This window comes from Pleurodeles waltl, chromosome 1_1 (assembly GCF_031143425.1).
Source record: "Pleurodeles waltl isolate 20211129_DDA chromosome 1_1, aPleWal1.hap1.20221129, whole genome shotgun sequence".
Lineage (NCBI taxonomy): Eukaryota > Metazoa > Chordata > Amphibia > Caudata > Salamandridae > Pleurodeles > Pleurodeles waltl.
In genome coordinates, this window is record NC_090436.1 from 195,208,765 (window position 1) to 195,230,733 (window position 21,969).

Here is a 21,969-nt window from a genome sequence, read left to right on the forward strand (position 1 = left end):
TTCAGCGGTGCTCTTCTGCCCCGCGGGCCCTGTTCAGCGGTGCTCATCCAGCAGGTCAAGAGAGCCAGACCTGGCCTGGACTCCCTGCTCAGTCGCCCTCGGACCGTGACGTTTCTGGACCCTTCGGGGACGGACTCCTGGCCTCTTTAGTGTCCTCCTTCCCAGCTGGGATGTGACATGTGGGGTCCACCTTCTCCGCGCTCCTGCTGCCCTTCCGCTCCTTTGATGGGGCTCTCGGGCCCTTGCCTCCCCTAGATGGTGTGGGTGGTGAAGTGGCCACACATTGCTCCTTGGGGGCAGCCCTGTCGGTCCTCGCACGGCGGCCCTTGTTTTTGCGGGTCCTCTTGCCGGGGGGGGGGGCTGGACGTGCCCTTGCTGCTGATCGATGTGTCACTGCTGGCAAAGGGTGGGCTCAAGAACCCATGCACAACAGTGACACCCGAAGCTGGGCTGGTGGTGGCTGCGGTGCTCTTGGGACTCTTTGAAGATGGAGGGGGGAGCCCATCGGAGGGAAAGAGGTCAAGGTTAGCCAGGAAAAGTTTTTTAGGGCCAAGGTAAAGGGTAGGAGAAGTGGAGATGGAAGTGGAGGAAGAGGAGGTGGTTGTAGGAGAGTCAGGTGTGCTGTCATTGGGTGAAGGTGCTGGTGCTGTAGGCTGTCGTGAGGTGGATGGCTGTTGGGTGGGTGGCTGCCTGCGTTTGTGTGTCTTGGATGAGGGGGTGACAGACACAGTGGGAGAGGACACAGGGGACGTGTACATGGCAGTGGGGGTGGTGACTGCACGAGTGTGGACTGTACTGGAGGGTGAGGTGGTGATGGAAGCACTGGCTGATGTTGGGGTGCATGCAGGTGTGAGTGTAGACGTCACAGGGAGGGAGGAGGGAGACGAGGAGGAGGGGGACACAGGGGTGGCAGTGGCTGTTGGCATGTCTGCATCTGTGTGTTGCTTGGGTGAGTGTTTGTGGGATCTGTGGTGCTTGTGTCTGGATGAGCTGCTCTTGGGTGTTGAGGTGTGTGCAGGCTGGTCTGATGGTGTGAATGGGATAGGCTGAGGAACAGGAGACAGAGAAAGGCTGGAGGCAGTAAGAAGAGGGAGGCTGGAAACAGGGACAATGGCTGCCGTCAGTGCTGAGGCCAGAGCAGTGAACGCTCGTTGATGGGCAGCCTGACCCGAATGAATGCCCTCCAGGTACGCATTGCTCTGTTGCACCTCCCTTTGCACACCCTGGATGGCATTCAAAAGGGTCGTCTGCCCAACAATGAGCGTCCTTACCAGGTCAATGAGCTCCGCACTGAGGGCAGCAGGGGCAACAGGGGCAGGGGCTGAGGTGCCTGGGGCGAAGGAGACGCGCGCCTTCCTGGGCGAACGGGCACGGAGCGAAGACTGAGGGGCTGCTGGGAGGGCGGGGCTGGTGCGCTGGGTGGCGGCTGTACCTGTAGAGGCGGGGGGCACGGATGTTGCCGCCACCGCTAGGGAGCTCCCATTCGAGGACGTGTCGCTGTCGCTGCTCTCACCAGCGGTCCCCGTCGTGGTGCTCCCCTCGCCCTCCGGATCACTGGTGCCCTCGGTGTCTGTTCCTGGGCCCACCGGGGCCTTGTGTCCTGCAGCTCCCTCGTGCTCCGATGCCAAATCTCCTCCGCCTGATGATGCTAATGCACACATGCACAAGAAGATGAAGAGAAAGGGTGGGGGGAGAAAAAAGAAGACCAGGTTGAGTGCATGCAATGTCAACACCGTTGGCGGAGAGGACAGACACAGGAGCCTAATGCACTAAGCCGCGCATTCGGGGTACACTACTCAGTACTACTGACTAGGACAACAGGCCAAGAGACGTCAAACGCGCACATGGGAGATGCTGGACCTTCAATGGCTGTACTTGTCACCCTACAGAGGTGGGGGCCGGGGGCACAGGGCCATGCCTAAGGGAGAGGACTACACTACAGAAAGCGCCCTGGCCTAATGTCACCCACAGCCCTCCTCCCCCACCCAGACGCCTCCACTGCGCAGAAAGATAGGAGAATGTGCTGATACTCACCCCCTTGTGTCTGCTGTGATGTCTTAAAGTGCCCATCCAATTCAGGGTAGGCCACCGCCAGGATCCGGGACATCAGGGGGGTCATGGTGCGACTGGCACCCCTCCTAGGTTGGGAGGCCATCCCCAGCAGTGTTTCTGCGGTCTTCCTTGTTCCGCGGCGGATGTCCTCCCACCTCTTGCGGCAGTGGGTGCCCCGTCTGTTGTGGACCCCCAAGTTCCGGACTTCCTTGGCGATGGCACGCCAAATCTCGATCTTCTGATGGGCGCTGACCTATTTGACATGTACAGGGTGGAAAGGAGGAAATCATCAATGACCTGCATGTTAGATGTGATTGGCCCCCTCCACCAACTTTGCCATATGGCACATGCTCTCATCTGTCGGGCGTTGCACTCCTCATTCGCCCCCCACCCCACCAACTTACATCCACCCCAATCCACACAGGCATAGCCCATTCCATGTGCACCCGGTGTACTCACTTGTTGGTCTGGAGGAACGTAGAGTAGCGCATACTGGGGGAGGACCCCATCCACGAGCTTCTCCAACTCTTCAGATGTGAAGGCAGGGGCCCTTTCCCCAGTCGCAGCAGCCATTGTATCTTCCAGACCGAGGTCACAGCAGCACTTGCAGTATAGGTCCTCTCCTGTGGATGATCAGATCTCGAGTGATTAATCAGATAGAAAATGGCGGTCACGCCCGCGGCGGTGCGTACTGCGGCGGTGCGTACCGCGACCGCCGGCGCACATCGTCATTGGCTCCTGAAACCCATAGGCTTCAATGTTAACCAATGCGGCTTTGCGCCGCGGTCTTTGACCGCCTACCGCCACGGTGTGCCCCGCCAGCGCATTGACCTCACATCCCATTGTCCCACTTCACAGGTCAGGCAGCCGCCATTTCAAGGGCCTACATGGCTTAATTTTGACTGCGACACACAGGCCTAGGCCTTGCATTGCCACACATACACGCCTTTCAACCCATTGCCATTGTTTAACTGTGCAAGCTGTCTGTACGTACCTGTGGTTTGCCTGACTCTGTGCTCCATGTTGTCCTTCCTAGGCACCGTCCGCTGGGACTTGCGATGAGAAGGAGGAATCCTCGCGTGTACCGACCGCTGGTGGACCTGTCGACAATGGAAGAACGCCACATAATACTTCGATACAGACTTGACCGTGCCACTATCCATGAACTGTGTGCCCAGCTGGAGCCAGCCCTGATGTCCCCCATCCGCCAACCCACAGGGATTCCCCCTCTGGTGCAGGTTTTGTCAGTCCTCCATTTTTTGGCAACTGGGTCATTCCACACCACAGTGGCCATGTCATCTGGAATGTCTCAGCCTATGTTTTCAAAGATTTTGAGCAGAGTGTTGTCTGCCCTGATGAAACTCATGCGGAGCTACATCATTTTCCCAGAGGAGGGTGACTTGCCTACAGTGAAGGGTGATTTCTATGCCCTTGGACATATCCCCAACATCATTGGTGCCATTGATGGGACCCATGTGGCTTTGGTACCCCCAAAAGACGATGAGCAGGTGTACAGAAACAGAAAGAGTTATCATTCGATGAATGTCCAGGTGGTCTGTTTGGCTGACCAGTACATCTCCCATGTAAATGCCAAGTTCCCAGGGTCAGTGCATGACGCGTATGTGATGCGAAATAGCAGCATCCCCTATGTGATGGAGCAGCTACAGAGACAACGTGTGTGGCTAATAGGTGACTCTGGTTACCCCAACCTGCCTTGGCTACTGACCCCAGTAAGGAATCCCCGGACCAGGGCAGAGGAACGGTACAATGAGGCCCATGGGCGAACTAGGAGGATCATCGAAAGGACCTTTGGCCTCCTGAAGGCAAGGTTTAGGTGCCTGCATATGACTGGGGGATCCCTGATGTACTCACCAAAGAAGGTGTGCCACATCATCGTGGCCTGCTGTATGCTTCACAATCTGGCATTGCAACGTCAGGTTCCTTTCCTGCAGGAGGATGGTGCAGATGGTGGTGTTGAAGCAGCTGTGGAGCCTGCAGAGAGTGAAGAGGAGGAAGACTCAGAGGACGACACAGACAACAGGGACAGAGTAATAGAACAGTATTTCCAGTAGCACACAGGTAATAATCACCCATGCCATTTTACATTTCCTGAAAGCCTCCTGCATCTCAACTTTGTCGATTTCCCCCAGACCTATAAACATGATGTTTGATTTTCCCTTCCCTTTTCTGTGCTGTATGAGCCACTGCGTGACCTCGGCTTGGTTGGCCCATGGACTAATGCTAAGTTACCTCGGTATGTGTAATTCACAATGTTAATAATACGTAATTGATATGTAATGTGTCATTCATTTGTAAATAAGACAGGCTGAGTCCTGATTGATTTCAGTGCAATGTGTGATTTATTATTAGTGCATAGATATTGGTACATGATAGTGAAACAGTGATGGGTGGGGGTGGAGTAATGTCCATGGCGGAGTCCAGTTCTCAGTCTCACAGGTGCATTGTCCATATGCCTGTGGCAGGATGGAGCAGGGGCAGTTCAAGGTTGGACAGGGTGGCAATGTGGAACAGTGGGAGGACTTCAGGGGGTATGTGATGCTGGCGGGGGACTTGACATCCTACTCTGTCGTTTTTTTTTATCTCAGGCTCCTTTTGCGGGGCGGTTGTTGTTCAGCAGGAGGTGGGGTTCTGGTGGGCTGTCGTTGTGGTGGGGCCTCCTGTCCACTAGCGCCGGCGGAGGTGGTAGGCTGTTCCTGTTCCTGGCTAGTGACAGGGGCCCTGTGTGATGCCACATGGTCCCAAAACGTGTCCTCTATACGGTTCAGGGCCTGGACTATGCTCCCCATAGCGGTTGAGATGTTGCTGAGTTGGTCGCTGAACCCCATGCAGCGTTGCTCCTGCTGTGCCTGGATCTCCTGGAACCTGGCCAGTACCGTCGCCATCGTCTCTTGTGAGTGGTGGTAGGCTGCCATGATGGTGGTGAGGGCCGCTTGGAGAGTGGGTTCCCTGGGCCTCTCCTCCCCCCCCTGTCGCACAGCAGCCCTCCGAGTTGCCCTGTTTCCCTGGGCCTCTGTCCCCTGGACGGTGTGCCCACTCCCACTGCCCCCAGGTCCCTGTTGTTGTTGGGTTGGTGGGTTACCCTGGGGGCCCTGTAGTGGTAGACACACCGCTGCTTGACCTGTCCTAGAGACAGAGGCATGGGCCCGCTGGGTGGGAGCTGTACTGTTATTCCCAGAGGGGGTTGGGTCTGCAGTGGCCTGTGTCTGGGTGAGGGGAACCGACTGCCCAGAGGTCCCCGATGGTCCGGGCTGGTCGTCAGGTTCCAGGTCGACAGAGCTGCTGTCATCACTAGGGGCCTGTTCCGGGGGTGGGATGGACATTTCTGGTCCCTCCTGACCGGTGTGTTGTTGTTCGGGTCCTGCATAGGGTAAGAGGGTATGGTTATTGTTTCTGTGTGAGCATTAGCTTGCGTTTTATGGGTGCCCTTGTCCCCCAGTGCTGGCATTCCCTTGGGGGAGGTGTTGTGAGGGTGTTTTGTGGGGGGGGGGGGTGATAGGTATGTGCAGTGGGCATGCTTAGGTGATGGGTGTCCATAGTTTGGGGGTGGCATGCAGGGGTTGGTGTTGGGTGGGTTGTGCTGGGGAGACATTCTCAGGGAGGATGTGTGCTGGGGGGTTGGGGGTGAGGGTGTGGGTTAGCATGCTTGGGGGGGGTGAAGTGGTTGGCCTTGTACTTACCAGAGTCCATTCCTCCGTGTACTCCAGCGAGGCCATCGGGATGCAGGATGTTGAGTACCTCTTGCTCCCATGTTGTGAATTCGGGTGGAGTGGGTGGGGGTCCCCCGCCAGTCTTCTGCACTGCGATGTTGTGTCGCGAGACCATCGAGCGCACCTTCCCCCGTAGGTCATTCCATCGTTTGCGGATGTCCTCTCGATTTCTGGGATGCTGTCCCACCGCGTTGACCCTGTCCACGATCCGCTGCCAGAGCTCCGCCTTCCTTGCTATGGTGGTGTGCTGGACCTGTGAGCCGAAGAGCTGGGGTTCCACTCTTATGATCTCCTCCACCATGACCCGGAGTTCTTGGTCCGAAAAGCGTGGGTGCCTTTGTGGTGCCATGGGGTGGTGTGTATGAGGTGTGGGGTGGTGTATGAGATGATGTGTGTGTTGGTGTGTGGTGCTTTGTGCTTCTATGTGGTGTGTGTGATGTTGCGGTGTGCCTCTGTGTGTCTGGCTCTCTATTCTCTGATGTGTCTCTCTCTCTCCTTCGTCTCTGGTTTTTGTTGGTAGGGGTTTGTGGGTGATGTGGGTGTGTGTTTTATATGGTATTGGATGTGTGGGAGTGGTGTGTGTATGTGTTTCAGGTGTGTGCCTTTCAAATTGTCCAATGTGGTAGGGGTTTGTAAAGGTGAGTGTATTTTGACCGCGGCGGTGTGTACCGCCAATGGAATACCGCGGTTGAATGACCGCTGCGTCGATTTGCGGGTCATAATGGGATGGGCGTATTTCTGTTGGCGTGGCGGTGAAGGTTTGGTCTTCTCCAGTTTACCGCTGGCCGCTGATGTGGCGGACTGCAGTAGAAGGCGGATTTTCGGAGGTTTTGCAGTTGTGGGTCAGAATGTCCGTGGCGGCTGACCGCGGCCGCGGCGGTATTGTGGCGGCCTTCTGACCGGCGGTAAGCGGCTTTTACCGCCGAGGTCAGAATGACCCCCCAATTGTGGATATCTGGTCACACCAGGCGGGGACATAGTCACAGATTCAGGCCGACCGTGACGCAGCTCCAGCTGGCTACCGGACTCAGTTAGGCCCACTGACAAAGTACCCTAGGTTCTAGCTGCAGAGCATTGAGAGGTTCTGGGCTGAGGATGTGTCAGGCAGCTGAGGTGATACGCCAGTCCTTAGGTGCTTCTGAGTGAGGTCCTGAATTATCATCAAATATCCCACTAAAGTGTGCTTGCGATGTGAAGTCTGGCATCCAAAATACAGTGCACAGTAGAGGCAATGCATCGAATCTGTGGAGCTGTGAGGCTGCGATGCGAGACCCTGCGTCATTGTCAAGGCTTTGGTCAATGAGGTATGCGAGGGCCTGCATTCGGAAAGCTTCACACAGGTGGCAGTTATGACATGGCTGAGGGGTAGATACATAGACCTTTGCGTTAGGAGAATCCTTGCAGCAGAGATGATGCATTGGTTCTGCTGGGGCTTGAGCCACAGAGCAGGTGAGATGCATTGGTTCTGCTGGATTCACTGATGGGCTGGCAGAGCACTTTCAGGCCCACTCCCAAGGATCCAGAACTGGGGTGGCACCACATGGCAGGGTAGGATTCACCAATGGCAAAATCCAGGTGCTGGGTTTAAGGTGTTGGAGCCTTCTGGCCCTGAGGCTCTAGTCAGGAGCCCTTAGATTCACTTTGGGGTCCTGGGTTCAACAGATGCAGGTCCAGTCCTTCTCACCCAGGAAAGAGGCAGCAGGAAGCATGTCTGCACAGCAGGACAGCATATGTTTAGAGCAGCAGTCCAGCAGAGTGTCAGTCCTTTGTACAGCACAGCAGTCCTTCTCCTGGCAGAGGATCCACAGGGTTGGAAGTGTACTGAAACGTTGGTCGCTGAGGTCCTATTCTTATACCCTGGTGTCCTCCTTCTGCAAGGTGGGAGAAGCTTTTAGACAGTGGCGTTAACATGCATGGAATTTCCTGACTCCCCTATCCTGGCTCCAAGCTAGCTCCAGTGACAATGTGGAGGTTACAGGTTCTTTGTGTGAATTCTGAGCACTCTCTATTCAGTTGCAAGTGGGGCTGTGCTCAGCTCTGCCCCCCCGTCCTGCCATGCAAGGACATTGGCACTCAAAAAAGATCTTATGAGGCTGGGATTTGTCTTTATCCCACTGAAAGCCTACAAATTTGGATGTTGAAAAGGCTTATCAGAGCATAACTGTCATCTATATAATTTCAGAAAGGAGTCGCTGCTGCATATTATCTGCCTTAGTCCCGCCCTCAAGAGTCCAAGGTGCTATTGGCTAAAACCTATATTCAGGTGCCTGGCCATCATTCAAGGCAACAAAGCGGTCACTGGCTGCCTGAGTGGCACTAATGTTCAGCTTTCAGCTAGATGTATGAAATTTCTCAAGAAGCACTCGTTATTGAATTTGAGCTCCATTTAAAAAGACACAGCGGCCGACATGAACTGTAACTTGTGTCCCCCATGCACAGTTTTTTTGTGAAAAGTTTTACTTCAAATATTACATTGACATTATTAACGATGGTATCAAAGATGTCATGAGTGCTGTAATTTGTGGGGTAATTAGCAGTGCATGACAAGGGCATTAGTTATAGGTACCTTAGGGCACGAGTTATATTAACATGAAATAACTCTAACAGGTGAATTTCTATGGTTTTGTACGTTTAAAATATGAGCAAAACTATAAAGTCCCTGTAAACTTTGTTGTTTAATTTCATTTCAATGTTTTTTTTTATTCTATTTCCTAAATATAATGTCCCTGTAACCTTTGGTTTTTCAGTGAATTTCATTGTTTTTTTTAATGCAAAGTAAGTGTGATTACTATACATTAATTCACCCACCATGCATCGTGCATTGCCTTTGCCCCTTGTACAGTGGGGATGGGTCTGAACAGCAGCTGACAAGAAAGAAGCCACCTGTCACAATCACTACATGAGATATTGTGCTGTAAAAAGGCAAGGATGCAAACACCTCCATCAAGGATTACAGATAACTTTTCAAGGTGGAAATGCAGAGAAAACACACTTGCTTTGCCTTGGCCATAAACACAAAGTTAGGCTGAATTCTACTTTAAAGAAGTGGAGCTTCCACATGGGAACCTGCTCTGTTTGAATGTGTTAGTGCTTGCAGCTGAGGTTTAAATTCTGTAAAATGAGCTTCGTGCCAGAATTAATCCTGCCATGTGTATTTATTCAAGAACAGTCCACCTTTTTCTGCAAAATGTTGACCCAAATGGTATACTGCAAATCTGCATTTCCACCATGATTTGTTTTTTAGACCACGGGGAGCCTTATGGCCCATGCATACCCAGCCAGCACCCAACTCCTGCAGTGCTTGCACAAGGAGGGAGCTGTCTTAAATAACAGCTACCTGCTTGCAGGAGCAATGTTTTCCTTTGTTTCCCTGCAAGCATATTTGCTGTTGGACAGCTCCTGCTTGCAGAAAGCAGAGCTATGTTTTCTTTAGCTTGGTGGGAGCTGCCAGCCTCCACCACCCAAAAGCAAACAGCTACCTCCTGAGGGTGGGCACCTCAGGAGGTAGCAGGAGTGTGCTCTGGGTGGTGGCAGTCGTCAGTGCTATCTGTAGCTCCACGAGAGGAGCCATGTGGCCCACCCTCCAATGTCTATTTTAGCCCCGGGGAGATAGTGGCCCCCAGTGGATGTGCTCTCCCCTTAAATTGTATGAATTGCCCTGGGGAGATAGCGGTCTGTGCACCCCCTCATATTTACAAGTCTATTGTTCCAGAGAGATGGTGGTCTCCGGGGCTGGGGTGCCGCGACATACCCCTATATTATTTTTTTGAGCCTCAGGGAGGTGGCGGTCCCTGAGCCTGTGGGGGGACGCATACCCCCCTTCATTAATACAATTTTGCCCCAGGGATGTGATCCCCAGGGTGCGGGTATGCCCAGCGGGGCCCTGGGAAGGTAGCGGCCCCCTGGGCTACGGGGGGTACATGGCCCCCCATTTGGTAATGACCTTTCGACCCGGCGATGCTGGTCTCTGGGGTGTGGTAGGCCCAATGGGCCTGCCCACATACATAATTTACAGTGCCCTGGGGAGGTTGTGGTCCCCGGGGCTGTGTGGAGGCTGCGGTGGACCCCCCAAATTCATTTGAGATCTTTTTCCCCAAACAATCACTCAATAAGTCTTTTTAAGAGTATGCTACTCACCCGTAGGGTCTCAAGGCGCTGTGGGGTATGTCTCAGGGTTCAGTCGAAGTGCCAGGTCTTGATGTCCTTCCTGAATTGAGGTAGCAATGACGCCTGACTGAGGTGGAGAGGTAAGGTGTTCCAAAATGTTGCCGTAAGGTAGGTGAATGATCTTCCTACAGCCAAGGACTTCTTTATGCTGAGCACAGTGTTGAGTGACGGCTGGGAGGAGCGGAGAGACCTGGCAGGGGAGTAAAAGGTAATGCTGTAGTTGAGGTAGCTGGGTACAAGGTTGTGGAGGGCCCTGTAGGCATGTATGAGGAGCTTGAAGTTGATCCTCTTCTCGACAGGGAGCCAATGAAGATCTGTCAGGTTTCCTGTGATGTGTTCTCGGCGGGGGATGTTCGGGAGCAGACTGGTGGAGACGTTCTGGATTTGTTGTTGCCGTAGTCAAGTCTGCTTGTGATCAGGGTGTGTGTCACAGTTTTCATCAGTCACTTGGGATCCATCTGAATATCTTCCTTAGGAGTCAGAGGGTGTGGAAACAGGTGGAGGTGACGGAGTTGACCTGTCTTGTCCTGGTGAGCGCTGAGTCGAGGACGACGTCGAGGTTGCGTGCATGGTCTGCAGGGGTGGGGGGGGCTCCCAAATGATGAGTGCCACCAGGAGTCATCCCAGGCTGAGGATCTCAGTCTTGTCGGAGTGCAGCTTAAGGCAGCTTACTTCAGCCAGGCAGCGACTGCTTTCATCCCATCTTGGAAGTTCTTCTTAGCTTTTGTGGGGTTTCCCATCAGGGAGATGATCAACTGGTTGTCATCAGTGTAGGAGACGATGTTCAGTCCATTGTTCCTAATGAATGGGGCAAGTGGGTCCATGTAGACTTTAAACAGCATGGGACTCAACGAGAATCCTTGGGGTACGTCACAGCTTATCTCTGTAGGTTCTGACAGGTGTGGTAGGAGTCTTTGTGTTCTACCTGTCAGGAAGGAGTGTATCCACTGAAGAGCCTTGCTGCATATGCCTACTGTGTGGAGTCTGGCACATAGGGTGCAATGGGACACTGTATTGAAGGTGAGGGCTGCTGTTTGCCTACAGCCAAAGAGAAAGCGGAATATCATCTGTGGCGGGGAGCAGGGCGGTTGCAGTGCTGTGATTATTTCTAAATCCTGATTGTGAGATGTCCAGGATGTTGTTATCCTCAATGTGGTGGCAGAGCTGAGCATTGTAAGCTTTGTCGGCGACCTTGGCTGGAAAAGGCAGCAGCAAGATGTGGTGGTAATTCTTGAGATCTGTTGGGTCGGCTGTGGGTTTCTTCAAATGCAGGTAGATCTCATTGTGCTTCCAGTCCTTGGAGAAGGTAGATGACTCTAGGGAGCAGTTGATGGTCTTGAGGAGCTCAGGTGCTGTTAGACTTGTCATCCTTGGCATGGTCTCCCTTAACTTTTTGCCTCTGTTCCCCTGCCAGCACCTGGACTCTCTGCTGAGGCTCCTGCCCTGCCAAGTGGTGCCCTATCCAGTTCCTGGGGCCTTGAAAGGTGAAGCTGGCAGACCAAGACTGAAAATCCACGCACAGACCGCCGTCCAGGGACATTTTTGATGCACCTTCCGAGACGCGGCTGAGAAACGACGCGCCGCTGGCTTCCCAGCTGAAATCTATGCTCCAGTTCCATCACGGCTGGAGGATTGAGGCATGCAGCTGGAGAAACGATGCGCAACACCCCCTAACGGAGGCTGATGACGTCACAACCCACATAGCATGTTTTTTCTGATACTGTGAGGCAGGATTTTCGACGCAAACCTTGCTGGGTGTGGAAAAAAGAGGCAAAGCCTGTCCAGACCCGAGGTGCCTGTCCAGATCGACGCATCGCTCTTCTGCATAGAGGAAAATCGACACACACCGACTCAACTGGAGGAGGATCGATGCGCGGTCTGCCTTGTGAGTGAGAAATCGACGCATTGCTGGCCTTTTCCAATGCAAACTCACCCGTGCGGTGTTAATTTGACACAACCCAGGTACTTTTTCACGCTAACAGCGTTAGCACTGTTTTCTAAGGTTTTATAACTCTTTTTGCTTTTTAATTCCTAACTTGACTTTTGTATGGTGGATTTCTGTCATTTTCTGTCATTTTGGCCTTGTTTTGTTTGGATAAATATTAACTATTTTTCTAAACCTGTATTGTGTCATTTTTAAGTGTTTTCACTGAGTTACTGTGTGTGTTGGTACAAATACTTTACACCTAGACTCTGAAGTTAAGCCTGCCTGCTTGTGACAAGCTACCAAAGGGTTGAGCGTGGGTTAACTGAGGATGATTCTCCTTTACCTTGACTAGAGTGAGGGTCCTTGCTTGGACAGGGGGTAATCTGACTGCCAACCAAGGACCCCATTTCTAAAAGGTGCGATTGAGGCACTGCCCTTGTTGAAGATGTAGTAGGGGCAAGGGTCGGTGGGGGCTCTGGAGTTGATGCTACTCATGATGGAACGAGTTTCGTCCATCCTGAGGGGTCATTCAGACGTTCGGTGGATCTGGGTTGTGGCGTTGTTGGGGAGTTCAGAGAGTCTTGGGGTCCGAAGCTCTCATAGATATCCTTGATTTTCTGATGGCAGAAGGCAGATAGTCTGTCGCAGAGGTCCTGCAGTGGAAGGATGTTAGTGGCCTCAAGTTGTGGTTTAGCAAATTCATTGATTATGGCGAAAGGTCATTTTTGTTGTGAGTGGTGGTGTTTTTGCGGTCCTGCAGGGCAGTTTTCCTGGTGGATTTAATGAGATCATGGTGAGTTCTTGTGGCAGATTTGAAGGCTGCAAGGTCCTCCGGGGATTTACTGTTCCTCCATTTCTTCTCCATTTTCATGCAGGTGCGCTTCGATTCTTGGAGTGCAGGGTGAACCAGCTGGCTTTCTTAGTGTTCGGTATCCCTGTGGTCGTTTGGAGGGGAGATAGGGTGTTAGGGCAATCGGCATTTCACTGATGGAGGTTGCGTGCTGAGGTGTTGGCATTTGTTGAGTCAGGGGGTGGCGAGTGGCTGAGGGTGTTGATGAGTTGCTCCTCTGTGTTCGGCTACCATTTCCTGTGGGGTGGAGACGGGTGGTGTAGGCCTGAGCTGTAGGAGTGGTAATGGAAAAATGGATGCAGTAGTGGTCAGTCCAGTGTAGCGGTGTTGAGTCGTCAATAGTGATGTTGCTGCTGGTGGAAAAGATGGGGTTGAGTGTGTGTCCGTTGATGTGCATTGGTGAGGTGACCAATTGCTTGAGACAGATTGTGTCAAGGTTCTTGAGTAGCAATGAGGTGTTGTGGTCATTGTGGTCATCAGTGTGGAAGTTGAGGGCTCCGAGGAGTATGTAGTTGGTGGAGACGAGTGCATGAGGGGCTATGAGGTGGACAATGGAATCGCTGAATAGTGGGCATCGGCCAGGTGGTCTGTAGATGAGAGTGCCACGGATGGTGTTCTTCGGAGTGACGTGGACTTGGAAGTGGGGGTGCTCCATGAGGAGGGCGTGTTCCTGTGTGTTGACTTGATAGGCGGAAGATGGTCTTGTAGGCGATGGCTAGTCCGCCACCTGGTATGGAAGGGTGGTTCATATGGAGCAGTTTGTAGTCACTGGGAATGGCGATTGTGATGTCCAGTTCAGATGCCCCAGGGATGTGGCAGTCCTTGGGACGTGGGCAGGCCTACCCGCATACATAATTGATTGTGCCCCGGGGAGGTGACCTTCCTGGGGCTTTGATAGGCCCTGGGAGAGGGGCCCCGTGCACCCCCTTCAATATTTTGGTAATGCCCCCGGGACCTGGTCCACCCAGGGCAAAAATAAAAGCAAGAGCAAGAGACTGCATTTGCTTTTTTTTTTAAAACAATTGTGATGAAATTTGCGAATACCCGTGATGTTCACAGTGATTGAAAAAAAAAAGATTTTTAGCCATGGGTGGGGAAGGAGTCCCTAGGGGACCCCTGCACCACGGCTAGGGGGGAGGGCAACGGTACCCTGCCCTCTTTTCTTTTTTTAACTTTTTTTTTAGACTCACCTGAAGCAGGTTCTCAAAATGGCTGCCAACACTTTGTGTTTGAAGTGCTGGCAGCCAATCAGATCTCTGCATGAGATCGTCAGTGTAAGTGAAGTTTTCGCAACCGTAGATATACAAATTTGCATTGCCTTTAATTTTTCCTAAACTACTGATTTACACCAACTAAGAAAAAAGCTCATCTGCAGACCAAGAGCTACTTTTCTGCCAAATTTGGTGTAATTCCGTCCAGCTGTTTGGGCTGCAGGCATGTCTAAAAAGTCTAAGGGAATAAACACACTTTTTTGACCCCCTTTCTTTCAGCGCCTGCTTGACGGATCACCTCTAAACTTTCCATGCACAACAAGTCCCTTGGGCAAACCTTTTTTGGAAAGTTTTTGGAGGATTCAGCAAATGGCACCAAAGATATAGCCAAGTCAACATATGCTTTTTCTATGGAAACCAGGTCAGGTCCTAACTATAACTACCTATTGGTGACCGCCAGTAGGTAATATATATATATATATATATATATATATATATGTGGAGAGAGAGAGAGAGAGAGAGATATTGATGGATAGATACATTTAGTTATAGTTAGGAACTAGTTGCCATAGGAAAAGCTTTTTTTGTTTTGCCATTAACCTTGGTGCTACTTGATTCTTGATCAATTTTCAAAGCTAATCCGAAAGGTCGGTTCAGCTGCTGTCTTGAAAGTTTTGCAATGATCCGTCAAGTGGAAGCCGAGAAAAAGAGCCTGTCTCAAAATACATTTTCCCCCATTCATTTTCCCAAAGGGTCTTTGGACATGCATACAGCACGAACCGCTGAACAGAATCACACCAAATTTGGCAGGAAGCTAGATCTTGGTGCACAGATTGTGTTTTTTATGATTTGGTGTAAATCTGTTCAGAGGTTTCTGAGATATTACAATTAAAAAATATAGATATCTAGGACGTGGAGGATCTGTGGTTCCAACTGCCCCCGAGCTGATATCTGATTGGCTGCCAACACTTAAACCAGGAAGTGTTGGCATCCCTTTCCGGACTTGGGTTTAGCCAAGTTCCAAATCAAAACACCAAAAAAAGAAAGAAGAATCCACAGATTCATCCACAGATTTACATTTTTTTTTTTAATAGAGCGTGCACTGCCATGCATGATCTTTTAATAGCCCCTGAGTGGGCCAGGTCCAGCGGCATTGCAGGGATTTACAAATAGGGTGCACAGGGCCTCCCTATTAGGGCTTATTGAAGCCCTGTGGACCACCACCTCCCTGGGGCTGAATTTGAAACTGTGTGGGGGCTGCACTGACCCCCTGGGGACCACCACCTCTACAAGGCTACAATACCAAAATAAAACAGGGGGCTTTCCCACCAGCTCCCTGCATACAGGAGCAATGCCGGCTCCCATAGGAGGCGGGAAGCTGACTGGGATTGCAGACTCCTTGAGGCTCCCCTTGTGTTCCCCATGACGAAGACAAAAAAAATCAGGGTGCATCTGCAGAGAATTCCAATTGCGGTGTTTTCTCGGCAGTTCCACCATGCAAAGTTATCTAATGAAGACAGTCGAGGAAGAATCACATTGGCAAAGTTACAGACAGACAAGTTCACTGGAGACATCACCTTTTCTTTCTTCACCCAGCTGTAGTGCAGGACTCCAGTAGAGGGCTATACATTTACCAAACGAGGTAACACTTTCTATTCATCCAATAGAAAGTACTCTAGTTGGGTAGACATTCTGCACAATCTTAGATATCTTGGATAAATAGACAGAGGAAGATTCATTCAGTCACAATGCTCATTTCAGAAAAAGTAAACCTCAACGGGAAGCATTTAGAGATATATACAAAGCTGGTGCCAAGGTTGAAGCTCCACTTCTGTAAAGTAGTAATCATCCAAATTTCTTGTGCATGGCCAAGACAAGGCAAGTGTTTTCTCTCTGTATTTTCACCTTAAAAAGTTATCCGTATACCATGATGGAGATGTTTGCGTCCTTGCTTTTTTGAGTGCAATATCTCATGTAGTGACTGTGACAAGTGAGATTTTTCTTGCCATCTGCTACTGCGACCAGATATTGTGTTATTCCTTTTTAAAAATACAAGTATGCCAAATAGCCTCGAAGCACCACCCTTTTGGCACTGCCAAATGTGTTTTCCCCTATTTTCCAAGGAAGAAAGGCCATGCATGGCATGGGGTTGGATGGTTATAGGAGGTTGGTTGCAGGACCTGGCCACAGACCAGATCCTGTGGGCATCCTCCACCATGCACGGCATGCCATGTGGTTGTGGATTAACATGTAGTAATTAAAATGATTTCATGTTAGAAAATTAGAAATTCCCTGAAAAAAAACAAAGGTCACAGGGACGTTATTGCTATGAAATAAAAATGTTAAAATTATAGAAATTCAATTAAAAGCCAAAGGTTACAGGGATATATTAGTTAGACTTACATTTTAAACGTGCAAAACCATTGAAATTCACCTGTTATACTTAGAGTCATTTCAGGTAACTATAACCCATGTCCCAAGGTAACTGTAACTCGAGCCCTCACCATGCACTGCTAATTACCCCACATATTATAACACTTATGACATCTTTGATAACATCACTGAAAATATCACTGTGATATGTGTAATAATATTATTGAAGAGAAACTGCATGGCTGGGGCGCGAGTTCTCGTTACCTAAGTGCGCGAGTTATAGTTACTTGAAATAACTATAACTAGTGAATTCTACAGTTTTGTAAGTTTAAAATGAGAGCGTAACTACAAAGTCCCTGTAACTGTTGCTTTTTTAAGTGTATATATATATATATATATATATATATATATATATATATATATACACACACACACACATACACAGCAGGGATTGCAGGTAAAAAGATTTATCCTTTCCCTCGAAACCAAACTAAAAGTGACCAAGGGATGGACAAAGCAGTGGGAGGAGCTTTCTGGACAGAAAGAGGAAGTTGGAAACTCTGTTGCACTTTCTTCCTGTGAGAAAAATAAAGTGAAATAAAAGAAATGCATTTCAAGCTAGTAAAACTACCTGAACCATCTGTTCAGGTAGAATACCTACTCAAAAAACTATTTCCGAATTGATTTTGCTGAGTAGAAAATCTACTTGGGAAGTAGTCCTTTGACTGTGACTTCTTGTGACCGCCCACGTTCGTAAAACATCACTGGAAGTCGTCCTAGCGACTGAAAATCATGACTGGGACACCAAATCTCGCTCACCAGCACTCTAAAGCCTTGCATTGTTCCAGTTGTTGCTGCGTTCCTTGAATGGGAAAAAAATTCCACCACAGATATTTTGAAAATCGCCAAAATTTTCCACTTCAGCTAGTGTTAAGAAAAATGACCACACAGTGTTCCATGCATTTACAAATACTTGCATATGAAACAACAGGCAGAAGTAAATTGAGGTGTCAACAGTTGGTAGCAACATTGATGTGTGACATGAACAGCATCAGTCAATTTGCGGGGGGGAAGCAGGAGGGAGGGGAGAACCATGTGAGGTTGATCTCCCCCGGTGGAAAACATCGAGAAGTGCAAAATAAAAGAAATAAGCTATGCCTTCCACATGGTCGGGCAAAATTAACTGTGGCACACCTTTGCCCGAAAAACGCAGACGCGCCAGGGTCGCGGGCAGATCTACTTGTGCAGGATGCTCACAATTGCTTTTTCTTTTTTTTTTTAAAGGAATAATCCATACTGCTGACTGTGCCAGTGGAAATAAAGTATCACCTTCACTTTAAAGTAGACTGGGAACATAGCTGCAGGAGAGTACCAGGTCTGGCAGTCTGCACAAAATTTCCTGTGACAGGCAGGAAGCAGAAGTTATAAGCATAGCATGCCAGTTTCTTAAATACAGCGCCTCCTCATTGCAGGTTGGAATGAGGATCTCTAACTATACGTGACTGATGCATTTTAGTGTGGTGATGAGAACACCTGTGATAAAATGTGTTAGTCTAACCCCTGATGCGTGGTACTTGGCAGGACTGCAACAATGCCCTTGACCAATATAGCCTTAGAACCCGCCGTTGCGGGCTCTACCGGCTATTAAAGGCCCGCTCCCCGCGTTAAATGCCCGAGCCGAAGGCAAGGGCATTTAACAAGGGAGAGGGACTTTAATAGCCGGTAGAGCCCGCTATGGTGGGTTCTAAGGCTATTAGAACATTCTGCCACTCAGGGCAGAATGTTCTATTAAAAAAAAAAAATGTTCACGGAGCCCGAGGGGATTAAAATCCCCTCGGGCTCCGTGAGGCTTTGTTCACAGCTGTTGCTGTGAACAAAGCGAACATTGGAATGTTGGCGCTTCGGGCTTTTACCGGCCAGTAAAAGCCCGCAGCACTCCATTGTTTTCATTGGAGCCCCCGGCATTCCAATGTTCTAATATACACTTCTCTCAGGTTTTTATGCTTGCTGAAAATGGAACTGTATGAAAGTTAGTGTATCTTCCAAACTTCTAAAGTAATTTTTTAGTGGTAACAACTTCTTCCTTCAGCAACTTACTTTTGGTAAAAATATTATAATCTGATGTTGAATTATCATCACAGTTAATTATGTTAAGTTTGATAAACTCTCCCGCTCTATCTGAAACGAGGTGATGAACTAAAAGATTATTCACATAAAAAGCAAAATGGAAACGTGTGTACATTTATCAACGCTGATTATTTTTCATTTGAAAAAAATCTTGAAATGCATTTTTGAAAATAAGAAGTCTTTATTAAAACAGCATTGAACATAGAAAATTCAACCTATGTATTTTTATAGCACCCAGAAATCACAAGACAAGCATGTATAAATCACGCAATTCAGATAGGAATGCTTTGAGTCTGTGACACAAAAAGATATTTTTGTACAAATTATTATCGCCAATAACATAGCAACTGGAGTCTTTCAAACATTTAATGAAATAAAACCAACACTTTTTCTCTTGTTAGAACTTCCTTACTAAGGTCTTCTTAGAAATGGCTGCACGAGTCATTCATAATGCATTTGTAAAGGGAATGAGCACCATTGTCTTTGAAAACACATTTTGTGTCAGCACCACACATGAGGTACCCTTCTCCCACTGTGTACTGTCTGTCACAACGGGTGACTCATAAAGTATGCCTCCTTAGTTTAACGGATTGCCTTTGAGGGCAGGTGAAACAGCACTGTGTCTGGATATTCAATACTGCACACTTGCCGATAGATTTCAGTGTCTGGCAGAAATTCACTGACATCTTGTCCACTTTGCATTGATGATCTGTAGATAAAATATCAAGATAGAAAAGAAAAATAAGTTATCAATCTATTCACAAATTCGATTTATAGTTGCATCTTGTATAAATTGTTCACACAAAACTAATATTGATTTTTTAAATAAGGCGGGTCATATTTAAATTTACCATGGAAATGAAATTGCTTGATAATTGCACATTTGCTTCATAATGATGAATCATATTTGTTTTCTTGCATTATACATAAACTAAAATTAATTTAATTCTGGATATGACTCTACAGCACCTAGTTAGTTAATTATCAAATTAATGTAGGGTTATTTTGCTATTTTCAATTTACTGGTGTATATCACAGTGTAGAAATGGCATATGCTGAAATACAATTTACTTTTGATTGATCGCATGTGTTACATATTTTAGGCACTTGAGTACCAAGTACCAAGGGGCACGCTCACAAAAGATGTTTCTCTGGCTTTATTTCATGCACCTGATGGCAAGCTAAGGAATTGCTTACTCCAAACACCTTCTACCACCATAATTCTGGAGGTGGTAATGTGCGGGTTTGATTGTTTTGTTGTGATTTGTCTTTTGGTTGTTAATTGTGTTGTTATGTTATTTTGTGCATGCTATTCAGTTATTCTCTGTTGGTAAATGTTTGATATGTCAGCAAATGCTGCTAAACTTCCACTCAAAAGCATTATTTGAATTAAAGTTCCTGTGACAAGCAACTATTCACCACTGTCCAAAGTTGTAATAAATTGCTGCTCCAGCTCTTCAACTTAAGACACCAGTCAGGCAAAAATCACTTAATGAACCTGAGCTCAACTCGCTGGTAACTATGGCACAGAGCAGACAGGCTTACATTCTATGCAATGTGTAAAGTATTTATGCAGTACTCATACAATAATAAAGTCAAAATACAACATAACCAATTTAGGCCCTCATTCTGACTTTGGCGGGCGGCGGTCGCTGCCCGCCAAAATCTGGCCGCCGAAAGACCGCTCCGCGGTCAAAAGACCGCGGCGGCCATTCTGGCTTTCCCGCTGGGCCGGCAGGCGACCGCCAAAAGAGCGCCCGCCGGCCCAGCGGGAAAGGCCCTGCAACAAGGAAGCCGGCTCCGAATGGAGCCGGCGGAGTTGCAGGGGTGCGACGGGTGCATTTGCACCCGTCACGATTTTCACTATCTGCAATGCAGACAGTGAAAATCTTTATGGGGCCCTGTTAGGGGGCCCCTGCACTGCCCATGCCAGTGGCATGGGCAGTGCAGGGGCCCCCAGGGGCCCCACGACACCCATTCCCGCCATCCTGTTCCTGGCGGTAAAAACCGCCAGAAACAGGATGGCGGGAAGGGGGTCGGAATCTCCATGGCGGCGCTGCAAGCAGCGCCACCATGGAGATTCAGCCCAGCCAGGGGTAATCCGCCGGGAAACCGCTGGATCCCCTTTTCTGACCGCGGCTTTACCGCCGCGGTCAGAATGGGCACTGAAGCACCACCAGCCTGTTGGCGGTGCTTCCGTTGCCCTCCACCCTGGCGGTCATAGACCGCCAGGGTTGGAATGAGCCCCATTGAAACATAGAGTAAATTCCAATAAATAGAATGACACCAAAACAAAAAAATAGAATAAGTACAATTAAAGTTATGAATGTTTGAAATGTAAAGTTCAAAATAGTCTCAAAAAGTGCTAAGCACCAACAGTGGTCATCTAGTTGTGCTTGAGTGCTAGTAAGATACAGGTGCCAGGATCATCTCAGTGAAACATTTTACCCTCTGGCTTAGTCTCTGGAAGCATAGAAACATGTAGGATCATGTGTTTCGGGGTTTCATTTATTAACTGGCATTATCCATTTTCCTATAACGGTGCTTGTGATATCCATTACTACAAAGTTAGCTGTTCTAGCATATGCTGTTGCCAAGGAGTGATTCTACTCCACCACAGCTCCAAAGGTACATCGGTCTCCAATTCTGACAGTTTATTTTCCAGATTTTAATTCTGATATTTGAGCTGATTTTGTTCCTGATATACTCTTCACAATCCACTTTAGACTACCATCATAGCTTCGAATTTTAGTGCATTGGTTTGTTGTGTAGAGATCCATGCACGTTATTTTAGCACACTAGGCCTGCCACTGTGCACTTTAACCTAGATATATTTTATTCAGCTTAGTTTATTATTTTAATAATAGCCTCATTTGCAGGCATCCTTACATAGGGACATTTTCTCTGAACATTATCTGTTTTATTATAAAAACAATTTCCTGTCCCATACACGTTAGAGGGAGATTACAGCCAGATGACTACAACTGTATGCTGATTGCTGAGCGCTTCGCTACAGCTGTGTATGCAGACTTCAGGCCTTTGCTCAGGTATAGGATGGTGATGTCTTCCCAGGGGAACCTGAAGGACAGAACCAGAGCTTCACATGCTGTCTTCTAATATAGCCTAGGTAGGAATTTGTTTATTGAGTCTAGTGTCAATATGGTGCCGTTATTTCTATGCTTCACTCTCCTTGTCACCATTTTAATCCTGTCATGCTTTATCATTCTGGTTATTGCAGTACATGCTTTATTATCTAAGATGCAGTTGCTTCCTTAAAAACCTTATTGAAACATATACTGCCTCTGCTTGACCTTGTACATGTGAGGCTAATGTAACTGAGAGAAACAGATGAGACCTGAGTGACCACAATTTCCCCCACAAGTCAATTGTGTCTTGCGCTCGGCTGCCTAATCATCCCTGCTCTTGGGTAGAGATGAGGTACTGCTAGTTAGCCGGAGAAAAACCTGGATTGGGGCGACAGGTGTCACCTGTAGTGGGTTAAGACTCAGTCTCCCACACAGAGATGCCCCTCCC

At 48.9% G+C, this 21,969-nt stretch overlaps 1 protein-coding gene across 3 annotated transcripts in view; it reads right to left on the bottom strand.

Moving 5' to 3' along the window:
* Nucleotides 1-18,606: 18,606 nt before the first annotated feature.
* ADAMTS12 (ADAM metallopeptidase with thrombospondin type 1 motif 12) overlaps nt 18,607-21,969 on the bottom strand; it is a 3,732,731-nt gene continuing 3,729,368 nt past the window's right edge. For all 3 annotated transcript variants that reach the window (XM_069220543.1, XM_069220552.1, XM_069220534.1), the window contains one exon: nt 18,607-19,144. In XM_069220543.1, the coding sequence (XP_069076644.1) occupies nt 18,996-19,144 (149 nt within the window). In that variant the 3' untranslated portion in view covers nt 18,607-18,995. The remainder of the gene's footprint in view (nt 19,145-21,969) is intronic.